This window comes from Suillus discolor, assembly GCF_016758755.1.
Source record: "Suillus discolor strain FC423 chromosome Unknown F5147scaffold_1, whole genome shotgun sequence".
NCBI lineage: Eukaryota > Fungi > Basidiomycota > Agaricomycetes > Boletales > Suillaceae > Suillus > Suillus discolor.
The window spans coordinates 363,013-380,898 of NW_024541248.1; the positions used below are offsets into that span (position 1 = coordinate 363,013).

General features: G+C 49.9%; 4 protein-coding genes across 4 annotated transcripts; 2 read left to right on the forward strand and 2 right to left on the reverse strand.

Moving 5' to 3' along the window:
• Positions 1 to 393: 393 nt before the first annotated feature.
• F5147DRAFT_623905 (uncharacterized protein) lies at positions 394 to 3,381 on the forward strand (the record flags this gene model as incomplete). Its single annotated transcript, XM_041432643.1, has 7 exons — positions 394 to 875; positions 929 to 1,166; positions 1,224 to 1,287; positions 1,370 to 1,534; positions 1,602 to 1,960; positions 2,019 to 2,758; positions 2,833 to 3,381. The coding sequence occupies 7 exons, from the start codon at positions 394 to 396 to the stop codon at positions 2,957 to 2,959; spliced, it is 2,175 nt and encodes a 724-aa protein (XP_041299888.1). The 3' UTR covers positions 2,960 to 3,381.
• A 1,054-nt stretch (positions 3,382 to 4,435) lies between these two features.
• On the reverse strand, positions 4,436 to 5,318 carry F5147DRAFT_785319 (WD40-repeat-containing domain protein; the record flags this gene model as incomplete). The annotated part of the gene is made up of 2 exons (XM_041442913.1): positions 4,502 to 5,318; positions 4,436 to 4,445 (listed from the first exon to the last, which is right to left on the reverse strand). The coding sequence occupies exons 1-2, from the start codon at positions 5,308 to 5,310 to the stop codon at positions 4,436 to 4,438; spliced, it is 819 nt and encodes a 272-aa protein (XP_041299889.1). The 5' UTR covers positions 5,311 to 5,318.
• Positions 5,319 to 13,372: 8,054 nt separating this feature from the next.
• Positions 13,373 to 14,887, reverse strand: F5147DRAFT_2263 (uncharacterized protein). Its single transcript, XM_041428706.1, has 8 exons — positions 14,687 to 14,887; positions 14,568 to 14,637; positions 14,419 to 14,487; positions 14,245 to 14,367; positions 14,103 to 14,189; positions 13,814 to 14,050; positions 13,715 to 13,765; positions 13,373 to 13,644 (listed from the first exon to the last, which is right to left on the reverse strand). The coding sequence occupies exons 1-8, from the start codon at positions 14,719 to 14,721 to the stop codon at positions 13,411 to 13,413; spliced, it is 906 nt and encodes a 301-aa protein (XP_041299890.1). The 5' UTR covers positions 14,722 to 14,887; the 3' UTR covers positions 13,373 to 13,410.
• Positions 14,888 to 15,559: 672 nt separating this feature from the next.
• Positions 15,560 to 17,377, forward strand: F5147DRAFT_2275 (uncharacterized protein). Its single transcript, XM_041428711.1, has 2 exons — positions 15,560 to 16,237; positions 16,291 to 17,377. The coding sequence occupies exons 1-2, from the start codon at positions 15,770 to 15,772 to the stop codon at positions 17,275 to 17,277; spliced, it is 1,455 nt and encodes a 484-aa protein (XP_041299891.1). The 5' UTR covers positions 15,560 to 15,769; the 3' UTR covers positions 17,278 to 17,377.
• Positions 17,378 to 17,886: the final 509 nt, after the last annotated feature.

Below are 17,886 nucleotides of genomic sequence, written 5' to 3' on the forward strand. Positions count from 1 at the left end.
ATATCCAAGGATTGGTTGCCAATGCTGGAAACTTTGAGTTTGAGAACACGACGGTCAAGGTAGGTTTTCATACGAATCACATCCATAACAGCTTCTCTCAGCGCGAGTGCAGGACTACTTCAAGAAAGCTTGGGGTCGCGGCAGCAGCATCATGGTTCTGTATGCGCTAGTGTTTGGTTTGGCAGATGGTATCCTACGGTACTCACTCTTGTGCTCAGTATGTAGTTGAAATTCAGTGTGATGCTTTACTAGTGTAGTCTACTATGTGTTACGACAGTGCGGGTCAATCAAAATTGAGAGCCAAGTGAATTTTAAAACATGGAGTGACATCATACCCTCTGAAATTTCAGAGCTGTCCCACCAATTACCTCTGTCTTGTGTTTTACCTCCCACATGGCACGATCAAAGAAGGGGGCATCGGACGTCATTCAAAAGAAGCTGAGGCGGAGGAAAGAATCAGCTATCCCGAAGTCAGCTTTGGCTGACATCCAGAAATGCAAGGAACTTGGAATTGAAACGCACCTCCAAGCAAACAAGACCAGGAGCAGCTATGCTGGCCATGTACGCCGGGGACGTGAGTGGCTCGCGAGCCATTTTGATGCACCAAGCTGCTCCGCTGACGAGGGGGACTGCTCAGTGCCCAAAGAGCCTTTGGTACAGCCGGTGGCACTGTCAGTGCCCTCTTTCGTTAGAGACAATCCAGACAGCGATGTGTATGCAGATCCTGCCTTCAAAGATGCATTCGGGTGCACGCCAAACCGATGCTCCGACAAGGCGCTGGCCCTCTTCATGTCCCTGAAGGGGTTCCACGAAAACCTCAGCAAGAACATGGTCGAAAGTATCCGCGCAGCATTCAAAAAGCTCTGGGAGCAAGCGTGAGCAACACCCTGCAGGACCAGTACAGACTGAGAGTACTGACTTGTACCAGGGATGGCGGCACGTTTCGTGGAAAGTGGAGTTTCAATGAGGCGAGACAGCGCTGGGAGGGAAATCCAGCCGACTCAGCGGAAGTTTACGACGTGATGGCATCTGTCAAGCACAAGGCCAGCGCAGAGGGCGGAGATCGAACTCACTCGATGGCAATGACAAAAGACTTCATGGATCGCATGCTCCAATGGCATGAGGCCACATGCCCACTGGAGATCGCACTGCAGGCCATCCAGCTAGTGATGAGCGGCACACTGCCTTCGCAGGTCCAACTGACTCTCGACACAAGGACCCAGCTCACTCGCCATCTTGAACAGGTCACTTTCGATGCTGGCGCATGGACCTTATGGAGCAGGTATTGTCCTGCCTGCTGAAATTGATGTGCGCTCGCTGACTTACCATTTTGGTAGGTGCTTCAAACTCGTGAAACTGCAGCGCAAAGACATCTCGCTCGACACAATCCTGCTGGACACCGTCATGAAAAAGTATCTGGCACGCGAGCCACTGACACTCAGCGACAGCAACACCTATTTCGAAATATTCCTCTCGAACCGAAAAGGATGGCAGAAAAGGGTCGATAAGGGCATCTGCGAGGCAGACCTTAGGTGTGAGTTGATTCAGATTAGCATGAAGTGACGCCCTGCTGATGTAGCAGTGTATGTGCCTCACACCAGCCAACCACTACAAGATATTTCCCCACCCAGACATGCCTTCCTGCGACAGCTTCATCTGGATGTTGCTCTGGATCAAATGGCTCGAGTTTTTTCATTACGGGCGCACACTCGGGCCAAACGACTTCATCTTCCCTTCGATGGGTGCCAATGGCATCATGCAGCCTGGACAGCCTCTCTCCCATGACACTGTGCAAAAGTGGATTGACGAGGCAACGACAGGTGCTGGCATCCTAGGCTGTTTTTCGACTCACTGCTTCCGCCGTGGAGGTGCCCAGTATTGGTTTATGTTCGCACCGGTTGGTCAGCAGTGGTCACTTGCCATGGTTCGATGGTGGGGAGGATGGGCTGATGGTGAACAGGTATGTGCCTTCAATGATCTACTTTTTTCTCGCTCTCACTCGTTCATTCTATTCCCAGCGAAACACGCTCATTCGTTACCTTCTCGACGAACTACACACCTATGAGACTGACTACAGTGATGCCCTCGCTCCTTTCTCCCGCGAAGCTGAATCCTCCCTTGCAGGCGAGCAGGCACTCATGAGGCCAGCATCCACTGAGGAGCTGCGCATGGTTCATGCATCCGTGACCGCAGATGTCAATCGTTTGCGAGTTGACGTCAGTGCAGTCAACGACTCGCTTCGGTCACTCACCAGCATGGTCCAGGCCACTTCAAGTTGCCTGAAGGCTGCTGGACACCTACCTCCAACACAGCTCGAAGAAGATCCCCGCTTCACCCTTCTCCGAGTCTCCGCATCTGGCAGTGCAGAGTCTCCTCAGATTTCAACTCCTCGGCATGTCCATCCACCACCAACACACTCCCGTCCTCTGTCATCTGTCCGCAGGAGCCATGGCCACGCACACATCACTCCAACTACTCGACCACTGCCATCTGCTGCTGCGCACACAGCCTCGACTCAACAACTCCCAAGCAACGGTCTTGTCATTCCACGGCTGCCACTCGTCCGTTCGAACGGGTTGAAGACTCCGAAGGCCGAGTCCTGGAGGGACATCATCACACACTGGCTCGTCGGTGACCCCGACAGAGGGTTGAAGACGCCACTCAAGGACTGGCCGCAGGAGTGGTACCAAGGCCCGAACTGGAAGCTCGCAATGCAGTACCAGAACAGGGCTGTTGTTGCGCGCGAGTTCATCAACCAGTGAGTGCTTCCGGCTGCGATCCACACGTCAGCGCTCACACATTCTTTTGTTCTTTCTTCCTCGTCACCTCCAGTTACCAGTCAGATGAAGCCCTCTTCCTTGCAGCCTACCCAGAAGCCGAGCGGGGACACACCCCACTGCTTGCAGCCGTCAACAAGGCACGGGCTGCACGAGGAGAGCGTGTCCGTCGCAACAAATGACACAGAGGACTCTCACTTCGGAACCATACCAACTACTGCCGCCCACTCGAACGCTCGTAACTTGTAAGTACTATAACCACGAATCACTTCATATTGCAAAGGCCACATGCCAGGACTGTTGATACTGTACATTCCCGCACCTACTTCTCTACCCTAGGTACTTCCTCGCCGTACTCTCTCCTTCCCAGCGCTAGTTAGTTCCCCCAACTCTTTCGTGCTTCTTTCCTCCGAGTCCGTCTTTCCCGCGTGCCTTCTAAGTTCTTGCAAGTTGGTTTCGAATGTCCTGAGGTCCGGGAGGTCCACACCAACGACGAAAATCAGACACAAAGCCTAGTGAGCGAGCGAGCGAGTGAGTGAGCAGGCCTGAACCTGCGCGTCGGCGGCCGTCACGCGCTCCGCTTTTTTCGTACCCATCTGCGTCCATTTGGCGCAATCACGCGTCACGACCGCCGTCACGCAGTGATCCGGCTCGAAAAGGGCAAAGATCGAGACCACGTGAGCGCACGTGGGACTTTTGGCTGAGCGCCACCGTAAATTTCTCGACATAAGTACTTATCTTATGCTAATTATCAGGAGAGCTCAAAGTAGGCTGCCTTTCCGCTGTCGCCTTCGCTTTTGCCGCTGAGTGCAAACATACTTATAAGTAGCAGCAAAGCAAAGCTCAGACTTACGTTGAACACACCGCCCAGCAAGCCCAGACGCTGCCTACACAATCACGCTGGTCTGCGCCAAAGTAGGGCGGACACGAACACTTGCACATCTTAGTGCTTTTGCTTTTTATCCGCCTTCTCTAGGAGTCGAAAGCAGGCCGGTGGTTTGTACAGACATATCAGCGTCCTTGTAGCTACCACGCGCATAATATTATCAGCAGTGTATGTATCGTTGGCGAGTGCTCGCATGATTTTTCGTTCTTGATCAATATAATTTATCTGCAGTCGACTGATTGGTGGCTAAACATCTTGACGTCGTGGTGTCGCTTCATAAAAAAAATGAAACAAGAACTCGACAAAGAAGTATTATGATGAGAGACAGGAACACACACGGCAGGATATCGATTCCAAGTATGATCCTAGTACTGTCTTCAGGCACTGCTGCGAAATTGATAAGTAGAGACGAACAGAGCACTCGAGTTCAATGATCCCATCAGATGAGTCAGAATGAATCGATCAGCATGTTCTTATGTCTCTGTATGTGCAAGGTTGCAGTCGCTTTATCACATACACTTTGATTGAGACTGACGGTGATGAGATTAGAAATACTGAAGCACCTGTGACACATCAGCATGATGTCCAAGGGCATCTCTGATGAAACTAGTTTTCGCTGCAAATCAGCAGCAACATTGCAGGATCGCCCACTCTGCTGTTCAGTGCATTGTTCAGTCGGACAACCATATATTCAGGATCGGTGCTAGGTATAAAATAGGAAGGGAATATAGAATCAAATGGTACGCTTGATATTGCAGCAATAAAATCATTGTTATGCGGAGCTGGAGGGTTTGATGTTAGCAACTGCGAGGACATATGGTAAAGACTAGGAACTCACGCGTCTCCGCAACTCGACCAGCGCGTCCCATGTACCATGCAGCTTAAATCAAGCTCAACACCTCCTCTGGGGATCACCATTGCGGTGTCAGGAGAATAAAACGCGGGGCGCGAAGCAGGAGGTACCCAAAAAAGGAGCTCATGATTGGGTCCCATGATCCACCCATCAGGCTGCAGCAAGAAAAAGGTTGGATTAGAATGATGTCCAGAGGTGGGTTCGAGCAAGTAAGGGGGGTTGGGCAGGGCATGTTTTAGGCAGGGCGAGAAGGAAATGGGGAGATAGTCAAAAGTTTTGGTTGGTGTGATATGAGTCTCCTGAGTGGGAGGTGCGGTACATCGATGGAATGGAGATGCAGAGGAATCCGGTTCTCTTGATTCGAGGAATGGCAGCACTCTCATAAGCCGCACAGTGTTATCACACGAACCAGATGCGATGCGAGTACCATCCGGTGAGAACGAGACTGAAAAAACCGGGCCAGTGTGCCCCTTCAAGGGCTCACCCAATGGCTGTCCCGTCGCTGCATTCCACAGCCACACAGTGTCATCCTCCGAACCAGATGCGATGTGAGTACCATCCGGTGAGAACGAGACTGACTGAACCGCGTCAGTGTGCCCAGTGATTATCGCCTCAACAACTGTCCAATTCAAATCCCAGCCGCGTACCAGACGAAGGCTATTCGGAAACCTAGCCGTGAATTTGGTAGCAATGGTAGAGTTGACAGGTGAGAAGGGGAGTGCTGATAAATACAGATGGGGTGTGCTGTGCAAAATCATCCCGCCAAACACTTGGATGAATCTTCGTACATCCATCGTAGCGGTGATGTTACAGGCATCCGTAACACCTACAGGAGCCCCCGCTCTGCCTACGCCAGCCCCCGCTCTGCTAGACTCCCCACGCGGCAGCACACCGCCTGCACTTAGAAAGACAGCGGTCTGGACCGCTGTGACACCGCCCCTGGCCTAGACAGCCTTGTACCTGATCCATGGAGGCTGTACACCTCATGGTCACCCTAGATCAGCGCATGTATACCTCATGCCGCTTCATGTAGATCCGGAGCGCTTCCTAGCGCCTCATGCATATGCGCAGTCGCACTTGGCGCTGCATGCTTGATCAGAGGTTAAGCCTCATGTACCTTATCTGAACCTCATGTCTTGTTATCATAGATCCTAGATATACTATAGATTACAGACTGAGCTTGAACACTTACATGTAGCACATATAAGTAGACAGATTATTGTACTTAGACTGTACTTTAATCTACTAGGTTCATCCCAGAACTTCCTCAGCTAAGCCTCACAGCTCAGCTGTCTAAGACCACACTTCTAAGTCACTCCCCGCTTCTTAGCTGTATCCGCTAGCCCTGTATCTCAATGAGCGCCGTCTTACCGAGATCACCGGAGAAACCCTTGATGTTCCGTCAAGCCAAGAACCACCCTTAGCTTCAGTAGGCTCACTCGAGCCATCGCTAAGAAGACCTATCCTAGTTTGCACACGCCGACCAACGGTCAGCGTAACAGGTGAAGGTTCAACGATACAGCGAGGCACAAACAATGCTCCTGACTGTATCTATAAATGTTGTAAGGTCGCGCATTGCCTAGTCTGCTATACTTGAGACGACAAGTGCGTTCGACCCTAAAGGGGAAGCGAGTGCAGCAAGGATCTAGTAGTAGGCGCCAAAGGCGCTACTGGTTGGCGAATGCGAAGTGCAGGAAAGTGCAGGTACGCGCAAGGCGCGAGAATGCGCGAAGCGCGGGAATGCTGCGCCTCATGTAGGAATAGCTGTAGGAAGCATACAGAGTGATGCTACAAGTTCGTGCTGTATACTCCTTGGTGAAAACTGCAATATTGCACAAGGAGAGGCATGAGTCTCTACATCTCCCAGGGACTTAAATTCTGAGTGTCCCCACTCAGCGTGTGTGTGGTGAGGATCTCGAGTGATAGTATGTGAGTATGATGCTTGGGTTGTTGGGCGATGAATGCGCACGCGTAGGAATGTATCACATGATATGCACGAAGCGCGGGAATGCGCAGGTGCACATGAGGCACAAAGGTGCGGGAAAGTGTGTGCGCATATGTGCTCGAGGCGTGGGAATGCAACATAGCATGGCAAATTGCAAGGGTGACTCTGGTGTGAATAATGCACCATGGGTGTGAGGCGATGATGTGAGAGTGATATGGCTGTGGTGTGCAAAGCGTGGGCGAGGCGTGCGCGTATGGTGTGAAGCGTGGGCAAGTGCGCGTGCACAAGGCGCGAGAACATGCGTGAGTGTCGCATGCGCTGCATTCTGTGGGAACGCAAGGGGCTGTTGCACAATGATCTCTGAGTCCAATATGCATGCGTGAGCATGATGTGAAGTGGCGCGGTCCAAGAGCGATCCAATCCATGTCCAAACCAAGTCCTGCTAGGTGCGCTAAATATTAGGTGCTAAAGGTTTGAACAGCATGAGTAAAACTATATGCGAAAATATGAAGAGAAAACAGTAAACTTTGTGGATGTCCTATCCGGCTTGTCTTCTTCGTGCGGCTGTCGACATCTACATCTTCCTATGAGCAAGGCGTGGGAAGCGCGTGCGCACGTGAGGCGCATGGGTGCGGGAAGATTGCGCACATATCTGCGCGTTCTAAGGTAAAAAGAGCATGGTGCCACGTCATGCGTGCGAAGAGAAAATAATATCCTATTGAGCTAGGCGGGCACGATCTAAGGTTGTTTTGTTGTTTTTCTTCTATATTCTTCTAGGCAATCCCTATATGCATATATATCTGTGTGTTATTAGTCCTTTGGACGGCGGTATAATGAGAGAAAAATAAAAATGAAAGAGCACTGGATGAAACCCAGGGTAAAATGAACAGTATCCTATGAAACAGTGTTGTTATGTGTCTTTTCTTTGATGTGCAGCTGAAGCGCTTGAAGTGCGTGGTGTGTGTGGCATAGGCGAGGGTCAGAAGGCGCAAGGCTGGTGCGCTTGGGGTGCTTGGTTCCTCTTCATCAAGCCTTTTTGATTGCGACTCCAAGGCGGGCTAGTAACTGGCAGAATAAATTCCTGCACAACGCGCTGCAGGTTGAAGGCGCGCCAATGGGAGGCGCTGCAAGGGATGTAGAGGTGCTCTACAAGTTGATAGGATGCGCGTGATGTACGCGCCTTGAGGCGATTTTGTGTGAATTTGATTATATTGGCCGAACACGCGAGGAACGGCCATTTCTCTGCAAATGTGTTAGTGAGAGACATATATAGTTTGGAATTAGGTACAAATGTTGTGCGAATGGGCTGTAAGGGTGGTTTATAAAGGCGCAATAGGCGCATAGGTGAAAGAGAATAGTGCATGTCAGGGTGTGCAGGACCAAATTTGACATGGTAAGCAAGAATGTGAAGAATGCGAATAAATGTGGAAAGTGTTAAAGGTGATGATGGGGAAATTAGGCGCATATGTATGTGTCAGGCATGCGCCTAAGTCACGCCTGGATGGCTGATTGGAATATATTTCGTGTTGAATGACATAAAAGTGATTTAAAAGGGGAGAGACAATAGAAGTGCGATAGTGTGAAGACTCTGCTAAAATTATGAATGCGCGAGGCGCGGGAATTACCGCGCGATGCACGCGATCATGGCGCATGAACAAGGGGTGGTGCGAAGATGAAATTAAAGTGTTTGGAATTCTCATATAGCTCCTTAAGAGCTTTAAACATGAAAGGGACAAAAAATGTGAAATGAGATGAGGGAAACTATACAATGCCTCTAGGCACGCGCATTGCGCGTTCTCAGGCGCAATATGGTGCGCCTGAGTCACCCCAGGGTTGCCTGAGACATGCTCTGCTTGGTGGTTAGGCAGCATGATGCACGGATGTTTTACCGGCAAGCGATAGTCACTGGAAGCAAAAAGCATGACATGCGCATGATCGTTAGTGACAGATGGAATTACCAGAGACAAACTCTGGTTGGCGTGAGGTGTTACTTGAGCCTCTGATGCGGTAGAAGGCTCCTCTATAGGCGCACTAAGGTGCAATAGATGTTTAGGGTCATCCCTGACCTCTGGCGATGTGAACGGCGATAGCGGTGACGGTGAAGGCGCGATTGGCAGGATTTCTTCCTTAGGCGAGTGTATTTTGAGCGGTGGCATAATAACTTCCATAATGGGCGCGTTATTGTGCAATAGATGTTTAGAGTCATCCCTGACTATGGGCGATGCGATTGATGCTGATATGGGCAGCAAATGAGAATTGTCAGTGTGCAAAACAGGTGAAGAAAGAGATGATTATGGGGGCAAAGAGGCACCTGCAGTGCGCTTCTGGTTGCGCTTTGCCGGCGCGCACTCGAGTTCATGATCTAAAATGATGCAGTCTGGTATAGCTTTGTGTGCTGGCACAGTTGATGGTTCAGGTGAGCATGAATTGCGCGAAGGCATGGGAAAATCGTGCGTGCGAGGTGCGGGAATAGGAACTGGTGGCCTTTTGTCAAGTACAACATCTGAGGATGCGCGATAGAAGAGTCCAGCTGTCACACTAGCGCTAGTAGATGTATCCTGCGTTGCACGGCTCATGTAGTATTGATCTTTGCGCTTAGTTACCATGGCTTGCACCGGTGCTTGCGCTGGCGTGGTCGCTGGGACTAAGTTTCCAAATGGCACTACCACTGGCGCGTTAACTGGCGTGCTTGGCACAGGAAAAGCGCGCGCAGGTAATAGGAACTGTGCAGCTGCAAAGACGTCCATGAACGGATATGGGTCATGTGGATAGTGGTCGGGGAACTTGATCATAAGGCACAAGCAAATTTGCACCTGAGCATCTCTAGGGATTCCTTCCATGAATAAGCAGTTGTGTTCAGCCTTTCCAATACGGTCTTCATCCATAAGTGGCTGCATAACCTTCCTGAATGCACGCAAGTAATTGCTTGGTTCAGTGCAAGAGGGCATTGGTTTGTTAGCGTATTCTCGCGCAATGGCACGTAAGTCCACGAGTGCGTAGCGTCTCTTGCCATCCCATCCAGAATACATTACTTTAACTTCTGCCATGAATGCATCATAATCACTTACTGCCGCTTCAGGCATGCCTCCCCATAGTTCTCGATCATCGTGTCCAAGGTAGCGAATAATACCTTTGATGCAGTCGAGCCCTTGGAGTCCTGCTTCATCAGCGAGCTGCTCATATGCGTCAATGAAATCGGCAAGGTTGTCTGTAGTGCTGTCGAATTTGGGTGTGTTTGTCATGCCACGGATGGGCATTCTATAAGGCATTGAAGCGTGAGAAAGGCGCGCGCGCTAGTGCTGCCGTGGTCCGGTTCGGTCTGGTTCAGAGGGTCCTGGACGAGAACCGAGAACCGGACCGTGGTCCGGTTCTGCAAAATCTTCAAACCCCGAACCGGACCACAGAGAACCGTTCTCTGTGGTCCGGTTTGGTTTTTTTCTGGTCTGAACTCGAACCGAACCCGAAAATTTTCAGTGGTGAGCGTGAAAAAAAAATCATTGAAAGACTAGTTTACACATCAAGTAGCTACTCCAATGACATGGCTACATATGACTGTAGCCACTGATTCAAGAGCTAACTGATTCGATCTATACAAATGGTGAGAATGAAATAAAACACAATAACAACCAATGCTTACCGTCGATGTTAGTGGGTAATGTGAACCTGCGGCGTCTGATCCAGACAAGCAATTTGAAGTAAGCTGCCTTGTAAGGCATGCATCAGTGAGAGTGTTTGCCAGAATTGAAATCATTTTACCTCCGTCGTCAGCGAAGGAAGACATTCAGGACAATGAGAGAGGTACATGCGGTTTGAGTTGCGCCTCCATTCTCAGATGTTGCCATCACCTTTTTTTATACACAGAACAGGGAGAAAACACCTGCACGTCTCGAGTGAGAGGTGGCGGGTGAGAGACAGCAGGGTGAGAGACAGTGGGTGAGATACAGCTAGCACGCCGAAGAGAGATAGTATCACGGCCACCGGAAAAAATGTGTTCGACAGCAACAGCTGAGCCCGGAATAGTGAGAATATCACGAGCCAGACGTGAGAGGTCATTGAGGTATGTTGGGAGTGGGCAGCGCACCTTGTTCGTCTCCTCCACAACTTTCTTTCTCCCATTCCTCTTCTCCTTTCTCTTTCCCCCGGTGTCTTCCTTTCTCCTTCACCAAAGTGTCATCCGCATTCGCCTTAGCCACGCCAGCATTTGCTGGCGTGTGCTGGGCGCATGCGCTAGACACTGGTTGTTGCTGGAGTGGGGTAGTGGTTGCAGCAAGTGGTGGTGGTGGTGGTGGCGGCACGGTTGACTCAATCAGTAAATAAAATGAAAACGGATATACAAATAACTACCTTGAGGACAGAGTCTTGAGAGTTGATTGATTAGTACTAATCTTCAAAAAGGCTAAAAGTAGCCTAATTAACCAATAGTGCAACTCCTGAAGACGACACTTTGACGTCGACATAGAGACTGACGTCATCGTAGTTGAAGTCGAAGTCGAAGTCGAAGTCGAAGTTGACAATGGGTTCGGGGTTCGGAATGGTTCGGGAAGGTCGAACCAGAACTGGACCATTTGGGAAGATCTAGAACCGAGAACTGTTTTCCGGTCCGGTTCTGGCTGGCGCGAGAACCATGGACCGAACCGCGGAGAACCGGACCAAAAGTCCGGTTCGAACCATGGTTCTGGACCGGACCGCAGCAGCACTAGCGTGCGCGAGGCGCCAGAATGCGTGACTAAAAATGGTTAGCTTTGTGAAACTGCAAAGAGATTGACCTATATGTGCTAAATGGCGCTAGACACGAAGATGTGCAGAACTAGATCTTGCTGACTGTTCCCCTCACAGTGGGCTCCAGTTGAAGGTTCAACGATACAGCAAGGCACGAACAATGCTCCTGACTGTATCTATAAATGTTGTAAGGTCACGCGTTGCCTAGTCTGCTATACTTGAGACGACAAGTGCGTTCAACCCTAAAGGGGAAAGCGAGTGCAGCAAGGATCTAGTAGTAGGCGCCGAAGGCGCTACTGGTTGGCGAATGCGAAGCGCAGGAAAGCGCAAGGCACGAGAATGCGCAAAGCACAGGAATTACTGCAATATTGCACAAGGAGAGGCATGAGTCTCTACAGCAGATTGCAAATCTTCATATCCAGAATGGCCCTGTATTTATGTATGAGTTGGTGGTCCAACCCTGCCTCATAGGCATGTGCTCACCTTCAGCCACTTGGCAACAGGTAGAAGCACAGCACCTGCACCGCTGATTGCATTGAGAAGTCCGAGTGCTTCGATCCAGAACATCAATCGCTCGTCGCCGAAGAGTGATCTTATTTCCTTTGCGAGCTCATCGTCAAAGTCCGTTTCCTGGACATGCGTAGCCCAATATCGACAGGAATAGGACAGATGTGGGGAAATGGATGTTTTCACTCGTTCAGACAGCCCTGTGTCTTGGGAATTAGGGAGGTACGACGACTTCAAATCACAAATATTGAAGCTAAGGCCATCTTTCATCACTCGTAGCGACGCAAATGCAAGGTCGCGTCGTTGCCCCTTCGTTCTCTCGACGAAGAAGTTTCCACTGGATGATTCGTCCGTCAGGAATTCTTGGAATGTCGCATGAAGGGGTCGGATGGGGGTATATGAGTCGGTGGTGCCGCTGAGGAGGGATCCCATGTGTTTGATCACTAGATCTACTTCATAATGGTCGTGGTCCTCTGGAAAATGCTGCCGCATAGCATTCAGTGAAGCTAAAGGGAGAGGTTCGGCTGTGGCAAGTATTTGTCCCATCACAGAACGGAATCTCGCTATTGCTTGCTTGTGGGCTGTTGTATTCTTATCTTTCGGCATGAGTTCTGTTAAGATGAGCCGATACATATCATACAACAAGTTCTTCCGCTCCCCCGGATTGCGGTTCGTGACGGCATCGAAGCGGTTCATTGAAGATGAACCGAACTCGGGTTCCCTGATGTAGTTGCATGCGAGACGTGCCCACTCAAAGAGTCCGTCAGATTTCGCAGCGAGTGTTGCAAGATGGTCGTCCTGAAATTCCGATAGCTCTTTCAGCTCCTCGGATACGAAAGCGTGAATGTCGCGCTCCGCGACTTCTGGTGCAATACTGTCCATGGAGAACCGCAGAATATGATCAGCGCCTTCAAACCCCTTTTCGATGTCGGGAAGCGGGCGAGAGGTGACGAGAATCCGAAAGTTGGAAGGGAGTTCGTTGATTTGGGGAACCTTTTTGTTCTGAAGTTTACCGGCAAGTATGCGGAGAAGGTCCTGCCGCGTCTCTACTCCGCCGCTCTCGTCCAGCGCATCGATTACAATCAAGACAGGCCCCACGCTTGACCCAGGGAACTTCTTCAGCGGTCCCATGAGAAGCTCGCGCCATTGCTGCATAATGTCCGTGGTATTCTTGAGCGAAATGTCATTCCCGACTAACGTTCGTTTCATCCCCGGATCACGATCAGCAAGATCACGCGCGATGGTGGAGAAAATCTTTTCGTGGCGACGATCTCCTTCTCTGTGCCGATCAAAACAAAAACATGAACCGAGGCCTCCGGTTTCCTTGAACCAGTTGGCAATCGTGTGTGCGATGGCTGATTTGCCCTTGCCTGCAGGACCGGATAACCACATTACACGTGGAGCGGAATCTTCGTTGTTGTTGATCCACTTGGTGATTTGGGAGAGAACGTCCGTGCGAGTCCCTGACAGACATTGCTTCCCAGTGACTACGCCTGCGCCTCCTGCATAAACCATGCCGCTGAGATCGAGTGTTTCACCTTTGAGGGCATGAGTCAATGCAAAGACAAAAGCGTGTCAGACTCCTTACCCGTACGTTGGACGAAGACTGCCACATCTCGATCGACTTGGTCCCGGAATTGCTGCATAAGGTCGTCCAAAGTCTTGCTGTACTGTTTGATGACGTCGTCAGTTTCCGACAGAACGTTTTTCCCGAGTCTCTTCCCTACGATAATACTATAAGATTCATGCACGAAGTGCGATAGCTTGGTGACCCACAAAAGCTCTTTGTTTCCGAGTAGTCCCTGATGAAACGGGCGCACTCATGAGTCTGCTGAACGATCTTTCCAACGATACCACGCATCGATTCAATTTTTTCAAGACTGTCATCTTGAGTCATGAAGTGGTAAACTTCAGCCAATTTTTGGAGAAGACTAATAATCGATTGGTCGCGCTCTCCCTGCGCAATTATAATGATGAAATTAGAACTTCTGAGGAGGAAACTGGACTCTAGGAGAAACTGCACATACTTTGGATGCAGTAGATAGCACACCCAGCGCCATCTTTGCGTATGGATGTATCTATACGACTTGATTAGTTCGCTTCCAATAGACAAGAATAGCACTTACATCCCCGATCTTCTCGAGGACACCATCGATAATCTTCAGGGGTTGGAGATACTTCGTCTCAAAATTATTCGTGGCAGCGGCAAGACCCCCTGGGACATTGTTGGCGGCCGATGCCATAGAAGTCGCATGTTTCCCGAGTAATCCCATGCTTTGTGTACTACCACAGGCACCCTGAAGTTCAGCATCAACTAATTGGGGATCAGGACCTTCCTCCTCGCCAGAAGGATTGGCCTGGACCTGCGGTGTCACCAAAATTAGAGAGGAAAGTCAAAGCATGTGACGAAAATACCTGGGGAGCAGGCTCTTCGGACAGCCCATGGTTCACGGAGTCACTTGGAATCTCAGATGTGGTGGGATGCTTGTTGTCGTTGGATGACTAGAAACGCCTGTAAGAAAACCGAAAGACTAGAATAGTAAGTTCGAGCACTTACGTCAACTTTCTGACTTGATGAAGCCCCTTCCGTTTCGACGTTCTGGACCACAGTGGTTGAAGCATCTCGAAGGTCTACGTTCTGGTTTGCAGGAATGCGGTTGCGGGAAGACTTGAAGGGTTTCTGCACAATGTCAGCCATATTCAGAATCAGGAAACCCAGCAGTCCACTTACAGAATGTATCTTGGTCACGCGTCTCACAAATTTCCGAATACCCTGCTTGACTCCACTACGAGGTTGGCTCTGGACGACGAAAGCGTCAGAAGCAGGGATGAATTGCATGAGCGCTCATCCACGTCGAGTAAGGCCTTGAGACCACATACCGGGTTTTCACCAACGGGTGCCCCGCCAGGATCTGGCCTATGGTCTCTACTCATCATGAGTAGTTGATTACTGTAAGTGAGGTGAGGGTGCAAGAAGTAGGTGGGAGAAAAGAGAGAACCTCAGGCATGAGCTGAATACCCTTGACCAAAGCATGGCCAACACGTTGACTGGCTTCTTGAGGCGCTAATCACGATTAATCGGCCATAGCCCATTGCCGAAGGGAGAATAAAGCCTTGAAGGGGCAATGACATCAATCTGCATAATCATTCAGCACGCTTGCTGATGCACTGGGAGAAGCGAGATAGATGGTTAGTTGTTGTGGGAAATAGTTTTAAGGTCGTGACTGAGTTTATTGGGGAATGCGTTGACGAAGAGTTTGGAGAGGGAGATGCAAGACTTTCGATAGGCTTTTCCGTGTAGGGCCGTTCAGGTTTTATAGGCATTGAGCAATAAAAGGGTATCAGTATCTACAAAAGTACATGGGCTTTACATACGGAAGTGAGCAGCAACTAGGCATACAAGGGGAAGGTGCATCGGCGCGAGTGTCATCGAATGGTTGTTGCAGTATGAAAGGAGTGGTGAAAATAACATTAAAGCAGGTACGAAAAGAGTAAGATGAGGGAGGCAGTGGTAGCAATGAAATATATACAAAGGCGGAGAGAAGTGAAGTGTGAAAGAATGGAGTAGGAACGAAAAGACAGACCGTCCAGTAGTGCGTACTATGTTGCGATGGTTGAAGTGTTAGTCCAAGCGAGCAAGCCTGGTCCAGCGCCACAGCCATAGGCTTCCTTACATAGTCGAGGAGGGGGAGAAACAGTTGTTGTAGAAGTCGAGAAGGGAACGAAATGGCCGTTGTTGTGGGATGTAGTCGAGATAAATGTCGTTGTGGGAGACAGTCAGATCTAATTCACTGAAAGGGAAGGGCAACATTCTAAGCGTGAGTTATAACGTGGGGACTCAGCTTGTACCTTTGTGAGGAAATTCACCGGGTCCTGCCTTGACTAAATATAACGTCAAACACGGGGAGGTCACATGTTCACTATGTAGTACTTGTTACGTAGATCCGGGGACGTTTCTAGATTCTTAGAACTGGTGAAAGATACAGGCCGTGAGACTCGTTTCAACGTGTCATGCTCATCTCCATTTCACATCCACTTCAAGTTCCTCTTATCCAATAAAGTACTCTGGTCCTCTACTCTACATGCCTGCCTGGACAATAATTTCGCCAGAAAACCCAGTGAACGATCCGGAGCGTCATCCAATGTGGATGAACGTATACCGTGTGATGAAGGCTGTCTATCATGTTTTAGACACATCAAACGAACCGAGTTCCACGATTGATGAAGTAAAGCACATCGCAACCCTCGAATACGCACTCTCGCAAGAAAAGGAGGGTCCTCCTGAAATATCAAGCCTCGTCATCCATCTGCGCCTTTCCTCACAGACTGATGCACGCTTTGATGTTGCGCTGCATGACTCGGACATGCAGATCAAAGATAAGGTACAGAACACGTGCATTTCGCTCCCTGGAGAGCTTGCCCCGGTTCTGATGGATATCTCCTGGTTCGTTCGCGAGTTCGTCATCAGGAGGTCAGCTACTATCGAGTGGACACCAGATTGGGACTGCAGTTTTGGCCGTAGGATGATATGGGACCAGATGCAAAAGGAGGTAGGCGTTGCTTTGTATTCATCCACTATCATAATACAAATCAAGTACTCTAGAAATACCATCAGCGTGTTTCACAGCAAGAGACTGCTGGTGGCACAGACACCAGTAGAATCGGATGCTCTTCATGCCCCATCGGTCGCTGCAAAAACTGTAGGGTTCTATCGTGCCGGTCGGCCAATTGCTGTGAATCTTCCGAACCCCCAATCGTATGGTGCGCTAGGCATGAAAACAATGTTTTATGCCTTCCGTGCCTCGAAGAGCAGGGGTCCAAGAGAGAGCTGGAGAAATGTCCTGCGTGCAAATCTTGGTGCTGTTCCAAGGATATAAGAAAGTGTATCGGTCATCCCATTAACATCCCTTCGGTTTCTCGCGCATCCTGTCTTAATTACCTTCAGCATATGATGACTATCTTCTCCCAACCAGCTAAAGTTCACCCTCCCAAGTACCGTTCTTGCGGCCAATGCAAGCTACTGGGCTGGCGGAGATGCCCAGGTCGCTTATGTTGGTCAAAGCGCAATGCGATCTGCCCGGAATGCACCAGTGGTGGTATCACATGTGCATGTCAGAAAGTGTGGGCATGTGATGTCTGTGCGGAGCACGATAGCAGCATTTTTATACGTTGTCCGCGCTGTGACAGGCCATTCTGCACCTCTTGCACATATATCGACCGATGCAGACGATGCTCCCGTGCTACCCTCTGCTATGACTGTGCTGAAGAAACGTCGGATGTGGATGAATGTGCTAAAGAAGCGTCGGATGTGTGTGACTGTGCTAAAGAAACGTTGTATGTGGATGACAGCACCGAGGATGAATATGACGGGGTAGTAGAAAAGTTTGCTACACTCTCCGGAACATGCGGAAGCTGCGGGGAGAAGGTGTGTAGTCGCTGCGCGCCAAAAGCCTCCGAGTGGTTTTCATGCGCGGGGTGCCAGAAGAACCGTTACAGTCGTACGGGACGTGCACATGCTAGGAACGTGCCAACCAACCTGGCATATACTATCACGGATGCTCAAGCTTCAAGTGGTGTAGTCAATGTATAGAAGTTCTACATGCGGGTCTCCATCATGACATCCATCGAATGATCTGTCACACGTCCGACACGGGCCATGGATGTCTCAAATCAACGCCTTTCAACTCGTCTCCCATAAGATATCATGTCTCTGGGTGACGACCTTGGTAAACAAGGTAACATTCATTTCTTTATGAGGTCGAGAGAATCTGACACTACAAGACCCACTACACAATGCAGCGTTAACATTCATGCATTGTTACAAATGACCCGAGAAGCACGAAAAAATTACTGGCAGCAATCTTGCAGATGTTACAAGTGCCATTGGCGGGGTCATGCCCAATACCTATATCCGTGTTGCCAACTCGTAAGGAAATTGGTGAGTCAAGAAGGAGTGAGCTAACCCGATGACTCGGAGTTTCTCGAAGCCGATAAGGCTGAAATGAGACAGGCCTTTCCATGTCTTGCCAATCTGAGGGTCACGCGACGCTCCAGAGGGCTTGTCTATCAAAAAGACCCAATATTTGAAGATGATCACTGCAAGTGCCAGTGGAACAGAAGGTGAACTTACGCTGATCACAGTACCGACTATGATTTGTATGATGTGGTATGATGTTGAGAATCACAGTGATAACAAGAT

Excerpts from the sequence above, each read along its gene's own strand:
- F5147DRAFT_2263 (XM_041428706.1), bottom strand. The coding sequence starts at position 14,721 with ATGCTTTGGTCAAGGGTATTCAGCTCATGCCTGAG. Across the intron at positions 14,638-14,686 it reads GTATTCAGCTCATGCCTGAG|TAATCAACTACTCATGATGA; the intron begins GTTCTCTCTTTT and ends CCTCACTTACAG. Across the intron at positions 13,645-13,714 it reads TGCTATCTACTGCATCCAAA|GGAGAGCGCGACCAATCGAT; the intron begins GTATGTGCAGTT and ends ATAATTGCGCAG.
- F5147DRAFT_2275 (XM_041428711.1), top strand. The coding sequence starts at position 15,770 with ATGCCTGCCTGGACAATAATTTCGCCAGAAAACCCAGTGAACGATCCG. Across the intron at positions 16,238-16,290 it reads GGGACCAGATGCAAAAGGAG|AAATACCATCAGCGTGTTTC; the intron begins GTAGGCGTTGCT and ends CAAGTACTCTAG.